This window comes from Pelobates fuscus, chromosome 10 (assembly GCF_036172605.1).
Source record: "Pelobates fuscus isolate aPelFus1 chromosome 10, aPelFus1.pri, whole genome shotgun sequence".
NCBI classification, from domain to species: Eukaryota; Metazoa; Chordata; class Amphibia; order Anura; family Pelobatidae; genus Pelobates; species Pelobates fuscus.
This window is the reverse complement of record NC_086326.1, coordinates 116,089,169-116,114,788: the sequence shown is the minus strand read 5'-3', so window position 1 is coordinate 116,114,788 and position 25,620 is coordinate 116,089,169. Positions and strand designations below refer to the sequence as shown.

The 25,620-nt window shown below is 45.3% G+C and overlaps 2 protein-coding genes across 4 annotated transcripts in view; both read right to left on the bottom strand.

Annotated features, from left to right (window-relative positions):
- The window catches only part of CCDC86 (coiled-coil domain containing 86), a 248,143-nt gene that overhangs the window by 129,061 nt on the left and 93,462 nt on the right, over positions 1–25,620 (bottom strand). The gene's annotated exons all lie outside the window — the stretch shown is intronic.
- LOC134575655 (uncharacterized) overlaps positions 1–25,620 on the bottom strand; it is a 185,474-nt gene that overhangs the window by 95,950 nt on the left and 63,904 nt on the right. For all 3 annotated transcript variants that reach the window (XM_063435005.1, XM_063435006.1, XM_063435004.1), the window contains exon 4: positions 19,028–19,084. In XM_063435005.1, coding sequence (XP_063291075.1) covers positions 19,028–19,084 — 57 coding nt within the window. The remainder of the gene's footprint in view (positions 1–19,027; positions 19,085–25,620) is intronic.

Below are 25,620 nucleotides of genomic sequence, written 5' to 3'. Positions count from 1 at the left end.
ATTCAGCTTCCAACACACATTAACCAGAGGTGTGCCCATGCAGAGGAGTATATGGCTCAATTACCATGTTTTATACTGTATCACAAGAAAAATAAAAAAAAATTAATATAGAAATACATATAGACAACAAAAAACAGTGAAAGACGAGGAAAAACAGTGCTGCCCTCTGGGGGTCTAGGTCGTATCTTAGGGTATCCTAATAGATGCCTAAAACAAGCATATAAGAGAGCCCTGGATTCGGACCGTAAGAATTTGATCTGTGAGAATATCCAGAAACCATCGGAAGAACCCAAGGGGACTATACGTCTGATTGCCACCTATGACGCAGGTTGGGAAAACATAAAAAATTCCCTAGGTCGCTTCTGGCCTCTGCTAACGAGTGACTTACACTTACAGGAGGTGCTAGCTCCAAATGTTACCATCACAGCTCGTAGAGGAAAGAATCTACGAGACCTTTTAGCCCCCAGTCACCTGAAAACTGTACCATCTCCCAGAACATGGCTTCAGACCCCACTAGTGGGAACCTTCGGCTGTGGAAGATGCATCTCTTGCAAATTCATAAAAAAAGACTCAAAAAAAGTGAAAGACAGTTTAGAGAAGGTGGAATTCAATTTAACCTCCTTCTTTAACTGCAATACAGCAGGCATTGTCTATCTTTTGACTTGTGAATGCAATAAAAAATATGTGGGCAAGACATTCCGTCCCTTTAAGAAACGGATACAGGAGCATATCAGATCATGTAAGAACTTGACTGATAGCCCTATCTCAAGACATATTCGTGAATATTACGATAGCAACCCAAAAGGGTTGCGTTTTTGCAGGTTGGAACTAGTCAAACGAAATCCCAGACGAGGAAATTATGACAAATTCCTTAGACAGAGGGAATGCTTTTGGATTTACCAACTTAAGATTTTGAGCCCTCAAGGCCTGAATGAAGGGTTTTCCTTTTCTCCTTTTCTCTAATACAATTTTTCAATAGTTTTTTGTAACGTTGGAACTTTTCTTGGCAATACCACATCTCTATAAACATCTCTGTATATATTTGTAAATAACCATTATAACTATATGACTGTTAATATCCAGTAAACAGGGGGGCGGGGCCTGACTGCTGAAGGGAGCAGACGCATGTTGCTGCTGCTCCCGCTGACCAACTCGCCTAAAGCCGATTATCGTCCACCGGAGGCAGTAAACTGGAGTCCCGGTGCTCCCAAACGACAGGGGACATCGAGACCGACATGATGATACCACGCAAGTGGTTCTGTGATTCGGACCCGTCCAGCGCAAGTTTGCGGCCTACAAGCATGGTAGCGGTGGGAGAGACGGCCGCTCCCCCACTGCAGACATACACGGCGAGGCAAAACTGGAAACCCCGTTCCCCCCCCTATGGACCGGCGGGGGTTATCCCGGTCCCCACCGAAGCGACACACAGGGCTATACGGAAGGCACCTGCCCACCCGGGCCTGGGCTCCGGACGCACCGGGCCTAGCAACTCTGCCGAAGTCCCTAGCCTGATAATTCCTGAAACCGCACAAGCCACAAGCCTGGATTTAATATTCCAACAATTCATGGAAAAGCTGGACAGTATCTTTGCAGCACCCCAAGTACACAGCGAAGGTACAGAATGTGGGTCGGGGAAACGGAGGCGGAAAGGGCCTCCTACGGGCACCACATACCCCTCAGCGCCTATAACTAGTACCGACCGCCCTCCCGGGCCTGGGGTCATCCGGAGGCCACCTCCACGGCATCAACCACACCGCCGGAAGCCTAACCGCCGCTGGCGGCGACGAACCACCGGGGCTATCCGAAGCGCCCTCACAGGGAAGAACTCGGCCTCTTGTGGCACCCGAGTTCGTGGAACCAGGATGCAGACCCCACACGGAGCCTGGGGCCAAGGGGAGACTCGACCGCCCCCACACCCCCCCCCGCACTCAACGCATGCAGCCCCTCACAGACAGCGGACAGGGATGGCGATCCTCGTCGGGAATTGCCGGAGAGGACGACTCACTAAGGCACCATCCCGAACACGAAACCAGACCAGTCCAGCCAGCACTCAGAGCCGGCATAGGCTGAGCATATCGAACTGTATGTACGCTACTCCTGCTGACCTCACAGGGGAGGCAAGACTGGACTCTCTCGGACAATACCTCATTTATTGACTTATTAGCAGTATGGTGCTTAAACATGCAGTGTTTACCTTCTTTTACATATTAACAACAGATACACACTGATCATAATACTAATGAGTCTTAAGCTCTCGTTTACCAGTATACAATACCTAGACTAGACCTCCAGCACTGACTAAATATATTTGTATATCGAAAATACCTTTAGTATATAGCCTGTACCAATTGTTGAACGATGCATGCAACCAAAACAGTCTTAGGTCACCTTTTCTATTTGTTCAGCTTGATTGTCTAGGCCTCTCCTTCTACTCTGTAGATATACATAAACCTGTGTAGTAATGATCCATGCCTGACCAGCCTGCCACCAGCTCAGAATACCTGTTTAGCTAGGACGCGGGCCCCATAGCCTGTTTACCTCTGTTGTTTCCTTGCCATACTACGCATAGATTGTATGCCATATGTTACTCACCAGTTACACGCTTGTTCCTCTTTACTTTATTGTTGACGGTATCACCGTAAAGCCCTAAGCTACCTTTCTCACTACTATTTTACGCCTGATCTTAACTATATGGAAAGCGTACTTAATAAAAAATAATGAGGCCCCTAAGCGTAGGAGATGTATTACTGTGCTACAATGATCCCACTATGTATTTTTGCTATGCATCCCCTCCTCTTCCTTCTGTACCCCATTTAACCCTTGCCTCAATAAAAGAAAGATTGACAAAAAAAAAATATCCAGTAAACAGGACTTACTAATATTATCCTCTGTAAATATGGATTTTTTTTGTAAATACTATTCACTTCTCTGTAAATAGCTAATAAAGTTGACTGATCCTACAAACTACATGAGTGTAAATATCCATCAAACAGGATATTTTTTTGTAAATATGACCTTACAAATTATATGACTGTAATACATCCAGTAATCAGGATATTATACATTTTTCAATTCTGTGAAAATGACCCAGCATATACCATCTATGCATAATACGTTATAAGTTACACATTTTTCATTGGTAGGCTACCCAGCTCATTATACTCCCCATGTTTTCTAATATGTACATCTTTAATTTCTTAGAAAACGTAGCAACAGTCCATCTTTAGGGCGCCATGAATACCTTATTGCCCCTACCTTCTATACCTATTTAGGTTGAGAGACTGTGTTCTACTCTTTATTTCATCCCTATTTGGCCCTTAAGTACATACTTGCTTCAATACAATATAGATACACGTCCTGTATCTGTTGTTACTTTAATATGTACTTTCCGCCGCTCATAACTAGGGACTTCAGGGGTTAACATAAACCACTGCTTGATACAGCGATCCTGTTCGCTGCTACATGCCCCCCTCGGACATACTATCCTATCCGATTCTGTCGGACGGTAGCCCCTCCCCTCTTAGCTCCGTGGCGGCTCACGATTGGCCGCATGACGTACACGGATGGGCGGGGCCCCACCGTTTAAAAAGCCCGGCGGGGTCCAGGTATTCTTCTGCTTTTGATAAAGGCGCCACATAGCGCCGAAACGCGCGTCAGCAAGGACGCCAAACTTAGGCTCCTAGTTAGCTTTTTTATCTTCACTTTTGGGGTTATTTTCACGGGTTGTGGGTCGTGATGGATGGTCTAGTCAGTTCCTATTTTGGGACCATTAGTGTTCAATAGGGTTCAGTTAGCACTTACTATTAGACAGGTGTATTAGGGTTTTCTTTTGCCCTTTGCCGACCTTACAATGCTATGAGATAGGAGATCTAGGGACTTTCAATAAGTCTACTTTCCCTATTACTATCTAAATAAGGTTTTCTAAGCTGCATTTTAGCTTTTTGGACACTGCTTTAGCCACTTCTTATAAGGGTGGCTTTTTGGGTGTTATTTACTGGTTGCCACTGTGGCTACTGAAAATTTGTCTTAGGTATAAGATACTGGGCACTTCTAAAATTGAGAGTTAACTCAAACTATTAACATATTCATCAATTTGGAGTTGCCTTCTTTACCTGACTCTACTATATGGACTAAAGTCCACAAATTAGCGGCTGTTTTTCGCTGCCTTTGGACTCTTTGCCACAGTGGCCACAGACACACGTATTTCAGGTGTGAGATATTTGGCACTTCAGGTTGAGAGTTAATTTGTCTATTAACATACCTATTGATCTGGCGTTGCCTTCTCTACCTGACTCTAATATACGGATTATTGTTTATAAGCAAACAGCTTAGATTATAGGCATAACCAAGAGGGATGTGCATTCTGATTCATATACTATTTCAGGGCTGCCCCTACTACTAGCAGCACCTGTCCATATCAGATGCACTCACTCTATAGGTAGACATTTCTTTTTTTGACCCTATTATCTCCAATATATAGAGGAGTGACTTCCTCCTCCAGTATTTAGATAAATTTTGATAACCTATTGACACTAGGCATTTGCCATAACTTATTGCACTATACTATTTAGACTCCATCTACGACCTAGACCCCCAGAGGGCAGCACTGTTTTTCCTTGTCTTTCACTGTTTTTTGTTGTCTATATGTATTTCTATATTAAAGTTTTTTTATTTTTCTTGTGATACAGTATAAAACATGGTAATTGAGCCATATACTCCTCTGCATGGGCACACCTCTGGTTAATGTGTGTTGGAAGCTGAATTTATTCTCCCTTCCAGCAACCTTTGACTGCCCTGAGGTAATCCAAGGGCCAGGAACAGTATTTGTCTTTAGGGCCAAGGTAGGGTAGGTGAGGGCAATCAACAATACAGTAAGGGGCAGCCACAACAGGGTTCCGCTACATCATATCCAAAAGAAAAATGAATACTTACCCACAGAATAATAATTAAGCCTTATTTTTATTATATTTAAAATGAGACAAGCACAATCGTCTAATCAAGCCTAAACATGAGTTGCTTAACTTACGCTGTTGGGCAGGAATGTGATGTCCGCTATATTGGATCACAAGTAAGAAGTGTGACATATCTATGGAATGGAGAAATGGTAACAAATTCAGAGATGCAACTATTATTTCTCTGGCAAGGAGATAGAAGAAAAGTTTCTATTTGGATTGATGTTTGTCTGGAACACAAGGGGGTGGTCACTTATCTCCATAGGTACGCATTATCTCTACCTTTTGGCCCAGGCTTGGTAATCCGCAGGGTATATATGCAATGATTCTGAGATATGTATTGTACTTGCTTGGGGCCAAAATCTAATTTTGAGTGAGTTACCATGTTCCTTGCCAGAGACCCCCTGGACAGAAGTTTTACTTTGAAAACCTGAGTAAGTGATTAGGACTTCTGTTATTTTATCCCTTTTGTTTTTATCTGTTGTTGGTGTAACTAATTTGATTGTCATGTATATTTTTGTATGCACTGTGACTATTTTTTGCTCATAATAAATATTCCTTTAATAAGTTCTGCCTTTGTCTGGTAAATAATCACGTTACCTGAAGAGACTAATTAGTGTTTTGCAATTGCTTAATTATTGTGTTAAGTTGTATTTGGTGGGTTTTTATCATAAAGTTACCTGGGGGACCAAGGCATTTATAAAATTGTCTTGGTGGTGGCAGCGTCAAAATAGTAATATTTATATTACTGTATATACTCGAGTATAAGCCGACCCGAATATAAGCCAAGGCCCCTAATTTTACCCCAAAAAACTAGGAAAACTTATTGACTCGAGTATAAGACTAGGGTGGGAAATGCAGCAGCTACTGGTAAATTTCTAAATAAAAATAGATCCTAAAGAAATTATATTAATTGAATATTTATTTACAGTGTGTGTTTATATAATGAATGCAGTGTGTGTGTGTGAATGCAGTGTGTGTATGAGTGCAGAGTGTGTGTCTGATGCAGTGTGTGTGTGTGTGATGCAGTGTTTGTGTTGCAGATCCTTGGTGGAGGGTGGGCATTTTTATTATTATTTTAATTTTTTTTTGTTATATTATTATTATTATTTTTTAAAATATTATTTTATTTTTATTATTTTTTTCGTCCCCCCTCCCTGCTTGACACATGGCAGGGAGGGGGGCTCTCACTCCCTGGTGGTCCAGTGGCATTGGCAGTTCAGTGGAGGGGGGCTGGCAGAGTGTTTACTTACCTCTCCTGCAGCTCCTGTCAGCTCCCTTCTCCTCCGCGCCGGTCCGGTCAGCTCCCTCTGCAAGTCCCAGTGTCAGTCTTGCGGCCGCGCTATGACCCCGCGGCTCTCGCGAGACTTACACTGGGAGCTGACCGGACCAGCGCGGAGGAGAAGGGAGCTGACAGGAGCTGCAGGAGAGGTAAGTAAACGCTCTGCCAGCCCCCCTCCTACACAGCCCCTTGTCTGTATTATGGCAATGTAAGTTGCCATAATACAGACATTGACTCGAGTATAAGTCGAGTTGGGGTTTTTCAGCACAAAAAATGTGCTGAAAAACTCGGCTTAGGGGGGGCGTGGTCTGAGCTCTGGCCGAGATGGACGCATAGAGTGTGAGCTCCGCTCCGCCAGCACACAACACAGCCTTAAAATCAGCGTTTCTCAGCACACATGGGACTGCATCACCGCACCGATACCCCCCAGACCCTGAGGGACTCCCAGTCCGGACAATTTCACGGACCGATGGACGGCTTCCTCCAAACTCACACTGCAATGAGCGGGGAGGCGAGTGGATCCAACATGGCGCCGACAGCATCTTCCCCCGGCAGACCTCGTGGCACTACACTGGAAGGAATTGGGGAAGAGATCCGCACAATAGCCGCAGCCATGGCAACGAAAGCGGACCTCTTGATACACACCACATCCATACAAAATGCATTACGTGCTGAAATAGCAGGCATCCGAACTGAAGTTACAGCCCAAGCAGGCCGCATTCAAGGCATTGAGCGCACCCAGAAGGCCCAGACCACAAGACTGCTGGCGACCGACACAGCCCTTGCACGGCAGGGGGAAATGCTGTTGCACATGAGAAGAACCGTGGAGGACTTAGACAACAGGGGGCGAAGATGCAATATCAGGGTACGCGGAGTCCCTGAAATTGAAGGGGAAAAAAATATAGAACATACCCTGAACGACCTCTTCCGTCTGATCATGGGTGAGCACGCCCCACACACCTTCAAATACGACCGTGCACACAGAGCATTGCGCCCCAGATCACTAGATGACAGCCCGAGAGATATCATATGCTGCCTCAGCTCGTTTCGTGATAAAGGCGCCATCATGAAGGCAGCCCGAGCTCAGCCTACCTGGAACTACCGAGGGGCATTGATCTCCATATTCAATGACCTTTCGCCCATCACCTTAGAGGCCAGGAGGGCGCTGAAACCTATCACGACAGCCTTACAAGAACGGAATATCACATACAGGTGGGGCTTCCCCTTTGCCTTGATGGCCCGGCACCAAAATGGTTGGGCCTCCATCCGATGGCCAGAAGAGATCCCAAGATTCCTTGAAGAACTGGACTTACCGAATATCTCGGTCCCGGACTGGGTCCTAGGCCCCCTGGGAGGAAGACCCCAACAACAAAGGGGAGCGCCACGGAGTCGAGGAGGTGGATCACCTCAAGGCCTAGCAAGACGCAGACGCAACAACCCAGAGGCACCAGAGTAATGCGTATACCCACTGCCCCCTGGATACCCATCCCGGTCCCCGCACCCGCCTGAGTGCCCACATCCTCTACCACTCCATCAACATCAAGAATAATACATAGGCTACCTACAGAACCCAGAGCCGTAGGGGATTACCCCACTCACAGAAATATAGTAACATCCCTTCCTTATGCCAAGTCACCAGATCTGGATAGAAATTGCTCTGCGTCTACGCAGACGCCTGAGAGGGGACGATAAGTAACATATCTCATGCCAAGAACACAGAACCCGCCGACTAAAGAAGATGTGGACACTGTGATACGCATATTGAACGGTACCCCGAGACAGCTCTTGGAAGGTGGACTCAGCTAGGGAGGAGTCCCATCCCCACGTGAATGTATACACACCTACAGAACAGGACTTCACCGAAAGAGACATACACCTTTACATCGAACAAAAAAACTGAACTCCCACACTGCACCATCTCATCGAGAGCTGCTCACGATGGACTAACGGTACAAGGTGTCACACTCGCACACACAACACTGGGTGTACAATTTATTAACCTACTAACAGTCGTGTTATCATCACGCAGGCTACACACAGCGCACACCTCTCAAGGATTATATCGCGACCATAGCTTTGCAATATCTCCCTCTGTAAAGCCACGGTACACCCACTAGATGGGACACATGTCTCTGCCACGTACTATTCTTCGCACCACGACATAAGTGTAGAAAGAGGGCTCGGAAGGGTAACCAACTATAATACTGACTCTGCACAACCATAGACGGAGGAGGGAGGAACACAATACATTGTCCCCTAGCCTCCACAAGTAGACATATCCCAGACAGATGGAAAGAGGGATACACCTGGGATACGGATGGGTCATACACAGTTCACACTAACAAAATACGATAGAGGAGGGGGGGTGTAATCACTTATAACTTATACATATACATATGGATGTGATGCAAGTGATTGTAATTTGTATGCAGTGCCTGATACTCGTTAACTATCACTCAATTGCGGGGATAGCTCTGGGACGGGAGGAGAGGGGGTGGGGGAGCAGACAGACTTTACTAATGTTACCATGTTGAATTGTCTATATGTTGTTATTTATGCTTTACTGTTTCATGACTTCCCATGTACTCTACACAGCACTAGGCTGTGGTGCTGGCGGAGAGGAGTTAGATGATATAATCCAACTACCACACTCACACTTTGGGTCCGTACCGGATCGGGGCGGAGCCGCTAACCCCTATTACAGGTCGTGCATAGAATAACACGGCGGAGATCCCCGGAGGCCGACATCCCGGTCTGCTTACTGGGGTAAGCCTGGGCAACCTCCGCCGTCGCACGGCTATATCCTCCTTCCCTTGAAGGGGGACCGAGATGAACACTTTCCCTTCCCCTAATCGGGGATTTCCAATAGTCCCCATTTTTTTATTCTCCCCACTATACTCACCCTACACTTTACACTCTACCCTTGACATACCGGTGACAACCTCTCCCTTGTCCTGTGGTGCGCCCCACATACAGGCGAATTCACCAAACCTGACACCCTACTCGCTCCCAACATAATATACCTAGACGACACACAGAGGTCCTGTCAGGGTACCTGTTGTCTCTACCTCAGAGGAGGTGAGATACTGAGAATTCCGTCCTCTCAGAGGAACTGACAATCTCGTTCCTCGCGGTCATTTCGGCCGTTTACACGCCGGACGCCTCTGATCCGCCCCCTTTTATGACGCGGCTCTAGTAGCCGACGTCATGACGATTAGCCGTTCCGACCTGTCAATCAGTCCTGAGCTCGAATCAGGACTCGTCGGGGGCGTGATCATCTATTTGGAACCAGGGTATATAATGAGGTTTTGTGTATTGGTTCATTGCCCTGTCGTGGTTCTAGCTAGTCTAGTCACTCAGCGCTCTTACCTCTATTTTACTCTTTGGTTCTGATCCGGCTTGTTTATTCTACTCTGCTTACCTCTGTTACCCTTTTGACCCGGCTTGTCTCTCGTTTACCTGCTCTCTCGTTCCCTCGACCTCGGCTTGTCTCTTGACCATTCTTTGCTTACTCCTTACGTTAGTCCGGCCATTCTAAGGTCCGGTATACGTACCTACCACCTCTTTGTACTCTGCGTGTTGGATCCCTGTCCCGATCCTGACAGGTCCACAAACACACAAGCCTCACGGACTACCACTACATAAGCTACGGGTAGGGACTCCTGTGTACGTAAAGGGATAACACAGCATAACACGCCACCCCCACGCAGCGAGCTGACCACAGGGAGACCGCACGGAGACGCGACAAGACTCGTTGATAATTATGAGGGACAGGTGTTGGTATCTCCGCGTGACCGGGCCCAACTGGTGGTGTGACCATGGCGTACCTCAGTGCCCCGCTAAATGTCATGACCCTCAATTGTCGGGGTCTGAATGTTCCAGAACGACGCACTCATCTACTCCGAGAATTACGTAAAAAGCGAATTTCAGTGGCATTACTACAGGAGACCCACTTCCTCGAGGGTTCCGCACCTAAACTTCAAAATCGACACTATCCCAAAAACTCCTTTGGCAACCACGCCACGGCCCGTAGAGCTGGCGTTGCAATTTTACTTGCGGCCGAACTGGATTTTAAAGTAGTTTTAAAGGGAGATTTCTCTTCCTAAAAGGCACCATCGCAGATAAAACATACACTTTAGCGTCCGTATATGTGCCCAACAGGAATCAGGCACGTTTCATCCGGGGACACTGAGCAAGTTGCGGGGATTCTCGGAGGGCACACTCATCCTTGGGGGGGACCTTAACACCCCCGTAGATCCTCAAATAGACACATCTACAGGGCGCAGCTATATACCACAATCTAGCCTCCATTCAATACTTAAGTCAATGGGCGACCTGGGGCTAGTGGACTGCTGGAGAGCGCTCTACCCGGATACCAAAGACTACACTTATTACTCCGCACTTCACAACCGCTATTCGCGGATCGACTACATACTACTTCAACAGGAAGGACTGTCACGATTACGGAAGGTCACTATAGACCCCACCACGTGGTCGGACCACGGCCCGGTAACGGTGGAATTAGAATCGCCACTGTTCAAACCGGTGTTATGGGCAAATGCAAATATTACAAGTTTTAGAATGAAATGTTGTATTTCTTAAACTGTGTACTTTGTCTTTAAGAGATATTGCAAACTGACAAGGTGTTAGAAATGGAACATGTTGTTTTTTATAGATGTTTCTTTAAGCAATAACCTCAGTGCATAATATGTTTGCGCCATTTTGTCCCAGACGAATTACAATAACAATAACGCATAAACAAGTTTCAAGACTCTTTCAGTACACAATATACTGTGGTAACCCCAAGTTAATGGAACTTCCCCAAATCCGGGAATCTCCCACGACTGTGCACTTGCGTCTTAGTATAGACAACAGATAAGCTATTCAGACTTTGGGAAGCCATCTTGTCCCAAGTTGGTGGAAGTTCCCCAGGTCCAGAAATTTCCATGACGTATGCACCCTTTAGTTATTGCCTTGTATCTTTGCCAAATTAAGGGAGGTCCTAAATTGATTTAAAGTAGACAAGGTACTTTTTCATATATGAACTATGGTGACTCTAAAATGACGACACTTAAGGTATAAATAAGTGTACTTTTAAATGTTAACACACAGAGGAGAGACTTGGAGACAGACGCTGCTCCATCTTAAAATGACAGAGAGGCTGACATAATGACATGTTCAGAAGGGTATGTTAACCTATTAATGATATTTGCAAGCATTTAATTTCATCTTATAAACTCTGCTATAATGGATTTTATATGTCTATATTTATATTTTTATATAATAAATATCTCAAAGACAAATCTATTGCTTCCAAGACAATCCTTATTTTATATTGTATTCTCAATTATTTATATATGTAAATAGAGGATCTCTTACTAACTATATAAAATTATGGCTAAGATATCTGTATGGTTAGCCCTACTAAGTTCTATGCTTTAAGACATTATAGTGGTAAATAAGGGAACCGCCAGCGGTTACACCGGCGCAATGGACTTGGCGCCTGAATGAGTCCTTGCTTTAGGATCCCGAGGTGAAGGGGGAAATCACACAAGCTCTCGACCTCTACTTCCAGGAAAACTACGTAGCATGCACCTCACCAATCACACTATGGGAAGCCCACAAGAGCACCATCCATGGCACACTCATCAAAATTGCCTCCCGCAGAAAAAAGGCAATTCTGAGGGAAATGCCAGACCTATACGGAACCATTTCAAGACTAGAACTCCAGTACAAAGAACCCAACTTGCCGACCTACAAAAGGATTTAACAGATGCCCGACACCGATTAAGAGACCTTATCACGAGACGACACCATCGATCTCTACAACACTCAAAAAACTTCTTCTATATCCACGCAAACAAGCGTGGCAAATCCTGAAAGGCGATACCCCTCGCACACGGGTGCATAAAATACGCCTGCCGACGGGGAACGCGTCCCAATTTCCAGAGGACATCGCAAATTAATTCTGTCGATACTATCACACCCTGTACACTCTGACCCCGGAGCTACACCGCCGACGCAATGTGACACCACGCCTATTCAAGACTACCTACGTAACAATGTAGGCAAGCAGGTAACAAAAGAAGCGGCAAACGCACTAGACGAACCGATTAGTATCGAGGAGATGACCGCGGCTCTGAAACGCACCAAAGTGGGCAAAGCGCCGGGACCAGATAGTTTCTCCACAGGATATTACAAACGCTTCTCTTCCATCCTCTTACCTAGGCTGACGACAGCGGTCAACTCCATCACTGGGGGACGACGACTTGGACCGGAATCTCTAGCAGCTACCATTACAGTCCTACTCAAACCCGTGAAGGACCCCGAACAGTGCAGAAGCTATCGGCCCATATCCCTGCTAAACGTGGATACGAAGCTGCTTACGAAAGTGCTTGCAACCAGGATACAACGCGTGCTACCGAGTCTGATCCACGCGGATCAGGCAGGGTTCATACCAGGGAGAGAAGCCCGGGACAGTACCCTGCACCTCTTCTCCTTACAACACAGAATTCGGGAGACACGGGATAAGATCGTATTACTTTCCACGGATGCTAAAAAAGCGTTCGACCGTGTCAACTGGTCATACATGTTGGACACGTTATGGGCCATGGGAATTGGACACAACATGCTGACGTGGATATCAGCCCTGTACGACTCGCCTCGCGCAACGGTCCGAGTGAATGGGGCCCTAACACCCAGCTTTGTGATCAACAATGGAACAAGACAGGGGTGCCCCCTATCACCGCTCCTGTTCGCAATGACACTGGAACCGTTGCTGCGGGCGGTCCGATAGAACCCAGATATCACGGGATACACATGGAAGGACACGGAACACAAAGTGGCCGCTTACGCGGACGACCTTCTCTTCTTTATATCTAATCCAAGGATCACGATCCCATGCCTGCTCCTAGAATTTGAAAAATTTGGAAGAATCTCAGGATTCAAACTAAACCTATCGAAATGTGAAGTACTTAATATAACCTTCCAGACAGAAGAATACACGGAACTAGGGGCCACCTTCCCGTTCCGATGGTGCGTGGGGAAGATGAAATACCTAGGCATATGGATAACTACGAACCCACAAGAGCTTTACCGACATAACTTTGCAAACATCCTTCAGCAGGTAGCCCTAGACCTCGACAAATGGAGATACCCGCATATCACATGGCACGGCCGAATTGCCGTACTTAAGATGAATGTGCTACCGAGGATCCTTTACCTGTTTCAGACAATACCATTGGCGCCGCCGACAACCTTCTTTTCCACCCTGAAATCGGCAATCATATGATATGTATGGAGAGGAGAAAGATCCAGACTACGACACGAAATTCTTTGCCTAGCTAGAATAGGGGGAGGTCTGGCATTCCCAGACTTCAAGCGGTACCATCAAGCCGCCACGATGCAACGAATTCTAGAATGGCACGCAGCTAACCCCCCAAAGCAATGGGTAACTCTGGACAGAGGAGACTCAAAAGCGGTGTGGCATAGGGGATCGGGACGTCACAAAGGCGGTGGAACGGGGAACCCAGTGGCACAGACATTGATGACATGGGGAAATATAAGGATCCCTAGCCCCCTGATCCCCATTACCCCTAACCCAGATATAAGGGGGGGGCATCCCGGCCAGGGCCTGGATATTCCTAGAGGAGAGAGAATACATTCCGATTTACACAGTGCTCAAGGAGGGAACGATACAACCCCTACGCGCGTTACTGGTCAATAGACCTAATACGCCAATGGCGTCCCTCCGACATATGCAGCTAACATACTACTACGAATCGCTCCCACACAGAGAACGACTGCATAGAGACCTCACCTGGTTTGAGGACCTATGCCACCGAGGAGCCACGCTCGACAAGGCAGTCTCACAACTCTACCAACACCTACTGGTGGGATCCGCCACAAATAATCACACCTTCAAAAGACGATGGGAAGACCAACTAGGAGAACCCATATCGCCGTCGAAGTGGGACACAGTGCTCCTGTGGCAGCACAAGAGCTCCTCCAGCTCCCACTACCAAGAGGTCAATTATAAATTGATCTCCATGTGGTACAGAACACCAGTCACCCTACACAGAATATTCCCTGCGGTGTCCCCAGAATATTCTCTGTTGGAGATGTCAGGAGGAAAGAGGGATGGTGATACACCTGTGGTGGGACTGCAGAATCATTATACCATACTGGGAACGAATCCGATCAGAAATCAAGACAATCCTGGGGGATGACACGGAGTGGTCCAAAGAACTGGCCCTCCTCCATATCACTTCTCAGTCCATATCTGGATATAAGAAGTCCATACACCGCCACCTATTGAACGCAGCCAAGGCCCTTATCCCTGTGTATTGGAAACGTACCGAGGCCCCCACGGTTGAGGAATGGCACCAAAGGGTCAGAGACATACAACTGGCGGAAGCACTGCAGGCATCTCTAACGAGTCGAGAGGCCAGGCACGCGGAGATATGGCAGCCATGGTTCATATACAAAGCTAGAGGACAATAAAAAACCCATGCGCAGCGCAAGGGCGGGGGACAAGAGGACGGGAATTGAAACATAACACCGCACGATAACACTACCGGAAACATGAACACCTTAATATTAAGGGTATATCCCCGAGAATAGCAACCTCAACGTTAGGCTTATGTTGTAATCTCCCACACACATAATTTGACACTGGGGACACGTGACCCAAGTGAGACACGTCGTCTCTCACTTGGCCCTGGAATTTGCTTGCCATGGGGGCTGCACCGCAGGGACATGGAGGGGGACATTGACACAAACACTACTCCACTCTACCTTCCATATCGCTTAACAACACTGTGATCCCTCTCACTAACTAAAAGACATCTAACATAGATACTGTCATGTATATTCTACCCGGAGGAAAATAGGTACCCAAACACGATATGACGTACCCTAACCGTGGGAGCACGGTATCTATGCTTACCCACACACGCTACAGTAGAACAACGTCTCGACGTAATTCCACTATATACTTACAGAAATTAATATCTCTTATGCATACCGATGGTATAAACATGAACAATATGTTGAAATACTGGTAACTTATAGGCAGAGAAATATAAGATGTGGACATGTATTGAAGCTACGAGTGTTTCTACTGAAGGCCTGCGAGCCTACATTTCCTGTTATCTTCTCCATACATATGTTTTTCTATACTTCTATAAAAAAATAAATAAAAACAAAAGAATCATAATGCAATAAGGTAATTAAGCAACACTACACAGAATGTTATATTATGATCAAATGTTTGTTACCAAATCTGAAATGTACCTTCCCAATTGACTTCCATGTTGGCCTGCGAGCCTAACATTTCTGTAACTGTACCGTAAACAAATAAAAAGATTTACAAAAAAAAGAAAAACTCGGCTTATACTCGAGTATATACGGTATTATGGTTAAGTGGGATTTTATCATTATTTCCGGTCTAGTGCAGACAAATAGTGAATTTTAACCCTTTTACCTCCATAACTACATCACGCACACTCTTGAAGTAGGGTGCGTTCGTGACAGCTTCTATTTAACATATTTATAAATCATCTTAAAATAAGCATTGAAAGTCATGTTTCAGTGTTTGCAGATGACTCAAAACTGTAAAGTAATAGAATGTGAGGAAGATTTTACTTTGCTGCAGAGGGATTTAGATAGATTTGGCAACTCAAATGGCAGATGAAATTTAATGTAGAAAAATACAAAGTTATGCACTTTGGGGTAAAGCATGCACAAGTTCAATGGTAGTGAATTAGGGATAGCAACACACACGAAGGATTTGGGAATTGTTATAGACAACAGACTAGGCAATAATGTGCAATGTCAATGAGCAGTGGCTAAGGCCAGTGAGGTATTGTCGTCTATAAACAGGGGAATTAATTCTCGAGATGAGAATATCATTTTGCCTCTTTATAAAATCACTGGTAAGACCACATCTCAAATATGCTGTGCAATTTTTGGCTCCTGTTCTAAACAAGGATATTACGGCACTAGAAAAAGTGCAGAGACAGGCTACAAAATTAATAAAAGGAATGGAACATTTTAGCTATGAAGAAAGTTTAACAAATTGAAACCGCTTTAGTTTAGAAAAACGGCGCCTCAGAGGGGATTTAATAACATATATATCCAGGGCCAATACTAACCATTGTCTGGAAATCTATTCACAAACAGGACTATACATAAGACACAAGGTCTCGCGTTTAGACTAGACTAGATTTAGTCTAAGGCAAATTAAAGTTGTTTTTTTTTACAGTAAGAACAATAAGGATGTAGAATTCTTCTGCCTGAGGAAGTGGTTTTATCAGAGTCGGTACAGATGTTTAAACAGCAACTGAATGCATACTAGCAAAAACATAATGTTCATGGAAATAATTTTAAAATTGTGGGGCAATTGCTTTTTGATCAAAGGATAAAGATGACTGAAAGTCTGGGGTCAATTAGGAATTTTAAATAGTTTGTGTGCTTCAAACTGGGAGGGGGGGGTTCTTTCTTTGGGATTAACATTAAAAAAACAGATGTGAGAAAGGCTGAACTTGATGGACATATGTCTCTTTTCAGCCTATGTAACTATGTATATAGTGTACCTTTGTGAATGCATTATTTCCAAGTAGTGGAAAAAGTGCAGAATACTAACTTGCATATATAGAGCATAATAAACAGGGCTCTAGGTTAAGGAGCAGTTTGTGACTTTTGTGTTTCCACCATACCATCTGAACGTTGAGTTGTTTAGCATATTTGCCTCAGATGAGAACAAACAGCAAATAATGCATATTATCCAGGGATGTGGAATTCCTATTGGCCGTTACCCAGGCTGGTAGTTCCAGGAGCCTGGCAGGTAGTTCTAGGAGCCGGGCAGGAAGATTTTCTTAACCCTTTAGTCCTGTAATGGGCAAGCCGCAGGGCTAGTACAGTGACAAACGGCCAGACCATCTCGGGTTGTCACCTCCATTAGGTGTAAACCACAGTTAGCTCTCTCTCACAGTCTTGCACTCACTAATGAGCACCAGGCCGCAAGGGAGTAATTCAAGCGCAACCAAAGGAGGAGCAAACCAAAGACTCCCACACAAGGGCGTCTGGGCTGCTCTACCTCCTGCCTGATCTGTCCTCCTACTACAGTCGGCTGGGTACAGCATCAGGTCTAGCATTAGAATTTGTAATCTGCTTGTAGGGGACTCTGATTATGCCGACCGGTTACCTCTGCTAATACCTTCCTTTAGCCACTTAAGAACCCTTACAACAAGCAGGCATCCATTTCCCCCCCAGTAACTGGACGAGACACAGCTCTGGGACACAATTTTATTGAGCCACACTCCGCTTTTATGCATATCCCCATGCAAGGGGTCTTCATCCCAAACAACAGGGGGCCTTCATTCCAGGATCCTCTGTGCCCAGGAGCCAAGGCGCAGGAAAAGATTCTGTTCCTTTGTCTCCCAGGCACAGAAAAGCCTGCCAAAGTAGCCAGTTCCCCAAAAGTGTCCCAACCAACCTCAGGACTCCCTACAACAGCACATATCCCCGACCCGGCTCCGTTAGCGAGGTTAATGTGCGAAATCATGCAAGGGCAGCGTCTCCTTTCGGGATACGAATGCTCCCCCGGTTAGTGTTCGTCTATACGAAATGGCGGCCATTCAGGGGAACACTACTTATGTTACTGTTGCGAACATTCAAATTGATTGGTGTGAACATTCTAATGGGGCACTGGGTGGTCCCAGTTCTTGAGCCGAATAGGTTCTGTTCGTACGCTCCCGAACAGAGAGCAAGGCACAGCACACGAAATACAAAGGGGAACACACAATAGTAGGGGGAAAACATCAGAATAAGTAGTGGTTCTGCCACACTGCTTACTGCTTCCTCCTTCCTCCACCCCATCCTAGTGCTTACTAACTCCTCAGACCCTAGTGCTCACCCCTCCCTCTATAAAAAAAAAAGCCTCACTGGGTCACTGGCAAATTTTAATCCTGCTTGACCACCAGGGTATTTTAACCTCCACTGGGCAACCGGGGAACATAGCACCCCTTCTTGCTAGAGAGGTAAGCAGGAGGAAAGAAAAACAAAGGGCACTCACAACAAACAAGGTCACACATAGTACACCTAGCCCAAACACACACTACCCACAGTCTGCATCCCCACAAACCAACAACTCCCCATCCCCACATTACACACAACCAACAAAATACCCACACATTACGCACAGTCATCACATACCACACACACACACACACACACACACACACACACACACTACATACTATGAGGGAGGACAGAGGAAGGGACAGACTAGATAAGGGCCCCAGTATTTCTACTTAAAATTATTTTGTGCTTCAGGACAAGTAACTTGTCTTGAAGGACAAGTGGATTGGGTTACTACTTTAGTCCCGTGGACAAGTAGATTTTTCTTTTAAATTTCCACACTCCTGTTTTTTTGTGTTTTTTTTTTTTTTAAACAAATACAATTATAATGCATGGATATAAATGAACACTCACATTGATTCTAGTATCAACAGCACTGTGCTAATAAATGAAATCAGATGAAATCATGAGACTCCAGGCAGAGGAAGAGTGTATATAGATGTGAACACAATATAATACCAATGAGCTCAAAACATAAAGTGCACATATACTTTGTATCAATAAGTATTCTTTGGTCGATTTTGTTTAGCTGTAGATTTTGCTTCATCAGTTGAGTGTTATACAATCAGACACACCAACAATATCAAGCACCTAGAAAAGAGTGATATTTGGATAGAAAAGAGGGACAGAAAAATATTGCTTATTTCATTACCAAGGTGATGCTGTCCTTTGTCTCTGTAGCAACAGTGATGCATCCTGCCACAAAAACCTTTGGAGAGAGGAAAAATGTATTAATTTTGGTGGTACACTATGCATGCACACAGTTTAAAAAATGTGTGGGTGCCATATAAATAATAGCAAAGGGCACCAATATACAATCATACTTGTTTGGACTTCCCAACTACATCTTTTATATTGTATTACGATCTTCACTGATAACTAGAAACTGGAGGGTTGTGACTGGGACTCTGCAACACCACACATTACAATATCGCTGATTTTATTTCATTAAAAATAATCTAGGGAAGTCAGAAAAATACAAGGGCACAACACAAAATTAACATGTTTTGTAACTGCTGATTGCCAGTGCCTAATCACAGACTAGTAGTCCGATAAAGTAAATAATAGTGTTATTTTTGTTCAAAGGGATTTTAAAATAAAATTTAACAAACAAAAAATAAATATGAGCTTCTTGGCAGTTGTTGTGATGTTTAACTTTACAAGCAAAATAATTACCACTTGTGCCCCACAGTAGAGTGAAGCATGAAAATCTGGAAAAGGATTTAGCAGAATACACAAAATAAATCTTGCCTCGCATCAGGTCTTCTGGCGAATATTAGACATATAATTTGTGTACCGGGCAGACATCATAGTGGTTTGACGACATGGATGTCCTCATGCTGCTGATTGTCTGTGTTCCTAAGTGATCAACTTGAACATGCTTATTGAATAATTGGTAAGAATTCCCCCTGGGCCTTAACCTCCACTGGTGGCATGAGCCCTGAATATATGCATCTATTCAGTTATTCAGTTGGCCCCACCGTTTTCAGTCATTTTAAATGTCATATATCATGCTTACTTTTAAAGCTGCTATTTAGCATATACAACCTACACTGTAGTTTGTTATTTGTTAGTATATTTGTACGGCATTATGGTCTATATTGGTGCCCTTATGGATTTGTGAATAGGATACAAAAGTAAGTTATACCAACTCATTATTCTAAATGTGTGAGCCTATGACAGTCAATAATAACCACCACATCAGTATTTCATATTCATATTCAAAGGCGGCTCTATTACTGAGCAACATGTCAGTTATTACAACCAGATTTATTTGAGCCCTCTTTATGCTTATTGCTGACATTTTATATCCCCATCTTGCTAAATCAGCATATATACTTACCTAACAGCCTTGTTGTCAAGACAGCTTCTCCGCTAATGTTTGTGTTTTATCACTATTGACAGTTTTGACAAATTTGGCTAGCATGTTTATTTTCTTGTTTTCCTTACCAAAACAAATGAGGCAGTCAGATCTAGGAGTATATCTTGTCATACTGTGAAAAATATCTTGTGTACAATCCGATAAACTCCTTTACTTTTTTCTCTACCACCTGAATCAAATGACTTAATAAAAGAAAGATTGACAAAAAAAAAAAAATATTCAAAGGCGGCTCTCTAATCAGGTGATTTAACTTGCTGCCTAAGTCACTTTAGGGAAGACCGATTCGCCCGGTATTCGGTCAGTGACTGAGGACCCGACATAGGGAGGGGGCTCGGAGGCTTGCCCTTTATGCCTCCCGGTGCGGGGCCCCTCCACACAGTGCGACCTCCTGTCTAACTGTGAAGTAAGCTTATCACGATCTCAGAGCATTGTTGTGGGCTATCTTGGCAATGCTCTGACAGATTGCGAGACACTAGGCACGTGGTCTTCAGCTCTGTACCCAGCGGAGCAGCAAAGAGGAAAGCCAGCCCACTGGACCTTCTTCGGGGACACCCACCTACGGGAAGTAGGGATATGGAAGGCATGTACCATCGTGCAGTATCCCACTTCGACGCAAGACTCCAGCAGTGGCTACAGGATGTTCTGCGCTGTATTGATGACCCTATCTCAGTAAGGAGAAAACTAGAATGGAGGGTGGCGCTCCAAAACAATCTCTGGAAAGAGGACCTCAACGAAATTCGACCCTTTCCGGAGGGAGGACCTCCCGACCACCAAACAGCGCCGATGGGAACAACTGAAGTTGCTGATGCCGTTCCTGGGAGAACAGCCATTAGAGGACTGGGTAATAGAACTGAAGACGCTGGTCATGACTGAAGTGTGACTGGATGACTCATACCGATAGAACTGAAGACGCTGGTCATGACTGAAGTGTGACTGGATGACTCATACCGGGCCTTGCAGTGGCATGTGGCAAGCCTCTACCCGCTGGTTGAGCATAAATGCATCGAGGGAGAGAACTATGAATGCCCTGTACTTTTGTGGGAGGTTTTTCCGCATGGCATGGCATTCGGAAACCTAGACAGTTCCTACTTCTGGTACATCCACAATGAGAGGAAAGACAGCTTGGGCCTTATAGAGATAGCGGAAATGCAGGCGGATATGACTTTTTTGGCTTCTGGAGTGGGAGCTTGAACAGGACTACGTATGCTTGTTTCACCGGATAACGCCGCCAGATTCCAAACTGATTGAGCTTATGAACTTGGCAACCCAGGGAGAGGAGTGTATCGTCCTCCATCCCCAGCGGCAGTGTGAGTTACAGGAAGTGGAGACGGTCGGTCTCACTCGCCAGCGGCCGAGTGCATCCCAGGGAGAGGAGGGTATCGTCCTCCAACCCCATTGGCAGTGTGAGTTACAGTGAGCGAAGACGGTCGGTCTCACTCCCCAGCGGCAGTGTGCATTCCAGGGAGGGGAGACAGTCGGTTTCACTCCCCAGCAGCAGTGTGAGTTATTGGGAGTGGAAACAGCAGCAGCAGAATAAGTTCCAGGGAGGGGAAACTGTCATCTTGTGGCAGGAGGCCCTCTGGATAACTGAACCTTTTGGAAAGGTCACCAGACTGACTGATTGGAGGTCTGAGGTCTGGTTATTCTCCCCGGGAGGAGGAAGATATGTGACAAATGCTTCCCACAAACGTTTGCAATAGTCTCTTAGAGGAGTGTGGAAGCTGGGCCCTGCCCACCGGCTGTGGTCCAGGTCTGAGACCCTGTTCGGGAGGGATCTTGTCCAGCAGCCATTAGCAGCTTTCCCTGGGTGCCCCTGGTTCGGCACTTTCCCTTCATTCAAATGTAAACAAATGCTAACTCCATGGCGGCCGTTCACATGAACCAAACCCACGAATGGTCCACAGCAGTACTTAGCCACGGATGTTATGTAACTATTTTGGGCATGAGGTGACCGTGCGGTTCCCGGACAACTTGGGCCAGGGTTTTGAACCACTTTGCAACCCGCCAGGAGACCGCTTTTGGAGGGAAGGTGTCTGAGACTAAGGGGAGCAAATGCTACCTGAGAGCCAGGCGAAGCACACTGTATTGCGGCCGCAGGAGCTCCCGAACTTTAACACGGTGCCGTTTATCCTACACTGCATAGATCTGAGTGCTATTTGAAAATGTATAGTATGTGGGGTTATTGTATGTTTTTATTATGTTTTAGGGTACTTTTATGTTTAATGTTTTGTGTTTGGCTCTCTATTCCTGGGAGATAATTAGTTTACCGGTTGATATGGGTTAATGACCACCTTTCCCCTTCCCATCACAAATGTTTGAGTAATGTCAGGATGCTCTATTTGATCCTGATTTGTATCTTCTTCTTGTTCCCTACCACTGGCAGATCCAGGGGGGGTGGCAACGGGGCAAATGCAGGGCTGCAGAGATCTCCCTCCCCGGTCCGCAGGGAGGGAGGGAGAGAGGACCCGGGAGCTCAGCCTGCAGCTCCCTCCCACTGGCAGCCGACAGGGGAGGAAGGGAGAGAGGACCCGGGAGCTCAGCCTGCAGCTCCTCCGGGTCCTACTCTCGCGAGCATGGAGCTATGGGCTAGAGTTCACTCTAACCACCAGGGATTCCCCACCAGACCACCAGGGATGGAGAAATGTCCTCCCTCCTCCCAGTAAAGGTAAAAATGGAGAGGAGACATAAATGTACTTAATTTTATAAATTCTTTATTTTTATTTTTTTTTTATCAAAAAGCCCCCCTACCCTCCATACCATACACTGCCGCCCCCCATACACACACTGCCCCCACAAACAAATACACTGCCCCCCATACACACACACACACATACACTGCCCCCTAAACACACATACACTGTCCCCATACACTCACTGCCCCCACACATACAAACACACTGCCCCACACATATAAACACTGCCCACCCATACACACACTGCCCCCCACACACACATACAGTCCCCCATACACACACACACACACATACAGTCCCCCATACACACACACACATACAGTCCCCCATACACACACACACACATACAGTCCCCCATACACACACTGCCCCCCCCACAAACACACACATACACTTCCCCCCATACACACACACCATACACATTCACCCATTGCACCACACACATATACACTGCCCACCCATACACATACTGCCCCACACACACACACCCCCATACACATTCACACATTGCACCACACACATATACACTGCCCGCCCATACACATACTGCCCCACACCCCCCCATACACATTCACACATTGCACCACACACATATACACTGCCCACCCATACACATACTGCCCCACACACACACCCCCATACACATTCACACATTGCACCACACACATATACACTGCCCACCCATACACATACTGCCCCCCCCACACACACACACACACACCCATACACATTCACACATTGCACCTCACACATATACACTGCCCACCCATACACATACTGCCCCACACACACACACCCCCATACACACATTGCCCCACACATTCACACACTACACCCCCTCCACACACACAATGCACCCCTCACATTACACCACTGCTCCTATGCCCTACTACAGCCCCATATCCCAGCAGATCCCAGGTAAGTTGTCAAACTGTTCTTAAACGGTTTGACTACTTACTCTGGGAGGGGGTCCCGGCACCATAACCACTACACAGAGCTGTAGTGGTTACTGTGCGTGGATTATTTCTTTAAATAATATAAAAGTGCCCCTCCCGAGATCAGTCTCTGGATCCGCCACTGTTCCCTACAGCCCCCTATATCCTGTTAACACCTTATCTTTATGACTGTTGGAAAGTGTTTGTTTAATCAAGTAACATCTTTTGACCAGCTAATGCAAGGTGTGTTTTAAGTTCTTTGAAGAACAACCCCTTTTTGGATATGTACAGAATTTTATATAAGATCTGAGTTTCCTACCATTAAATTAAGAGTAGTATTCTGCCATACATTTGTGTGGAAGAGTGCTGCCCTCCGAGTTCGTATTTCTGCTGTGTTCATTCCTTGTCTTCATACCTGAGAGAAAACATTGTTGTCTGATGAATTTAAACCACAAGAATATGATGTCAGAAGCGGAGAGAATCCAAATCGGGTAAGAACGTTTTCGGTTTTATTTTTGTGTTCTTTGCCCTGTTTGGATTCTCTGAACAATTTCTTTGTGGTTGCAGAAAAGTAATGTTTTTTTGTTTTTGTTTTGCTTTTTCTTTTTGTTGTACTCAGTAGTTAAAAGGGTTTGAGTCCCCAAGTAGCTGTGCATTATAATATTTTGCATAATATTATATTTTATTACAGCATACTTTATTATATCATGGGTTAGAGTCTCATGTTAAGTTGTATATAGTGGATATAACAATCCCACTGAGTGACCAAATTTAGTCACTATATTGGATGCACGGTTTGGACACAGTAGAATACATTTTATTTCTATTATTTTTATTATTTGTTTATTCCTAAGACAGAACGTCTAGAGAACACTTGTGAGATATGAAACTGAATCATCTGTCACTTTAAAATAAAAAATAAAAAATATTTAATCAGTATACAAGACCATGAACAGTATAGAAGGAACAAAGGTAATAAGAAAAATTTAATAAATAATAAACCCACTCAAAAAAGGGGGAGTGTCAGGATCGGGACAGGGATCCAACACGCAGAGTACAAACAGGTACAGGGTACGTATACCGGACCTTAGAATGGCCGGACTAACGTAAGTAGTAGTAAAGAATGGTCTAGAGACAAGCCGAGGTCGAGGGAACGAGAGAGCAGGTAAACGAGAGACAAGCCGAGTCAAAGGGTAATAGAGGTAAACAAGGTAGAACAGACAAGCCGAGTCAAAGGGTAATAGAGGTAAACGAGGTAGAACAGACAAGCAGGGTCAAAACCAAAGAAACTAACAGAATACAAGAGCACTGAGTGACTAGACAAGCTAGAACCACGACAGGGCAATGAACAAACGTAGAAAGCCCTCTTTTATACCCTGATTCTAAACAGGTAATCACGCCCCCGGCGAATCCTCATTCGTTTATACGGATCCATTTTAAAGCCTTCCCCAGAAATCACGTAACCAAGAAAGTTTATCTGGGATTGATCAAAACTACATTTCTCCAATTTGCAGTACAACCCATGTTGTAAGAGTTTGCGCAATACCCTTCTGACTTGACTGTGGTGGGTCTCAATTTCTCTAGAGTGTATTAGTATATCATCTAAATATACAATAACACAATCCTGTTGAAATTCCCTAAGAACTTCATTGATCAGATCCTGAAATACTGCCGGTGCATTACAGAGCCCAAAAGGCATTACCGTGTACTCATAGTGCCCATATCGAGTATTGAA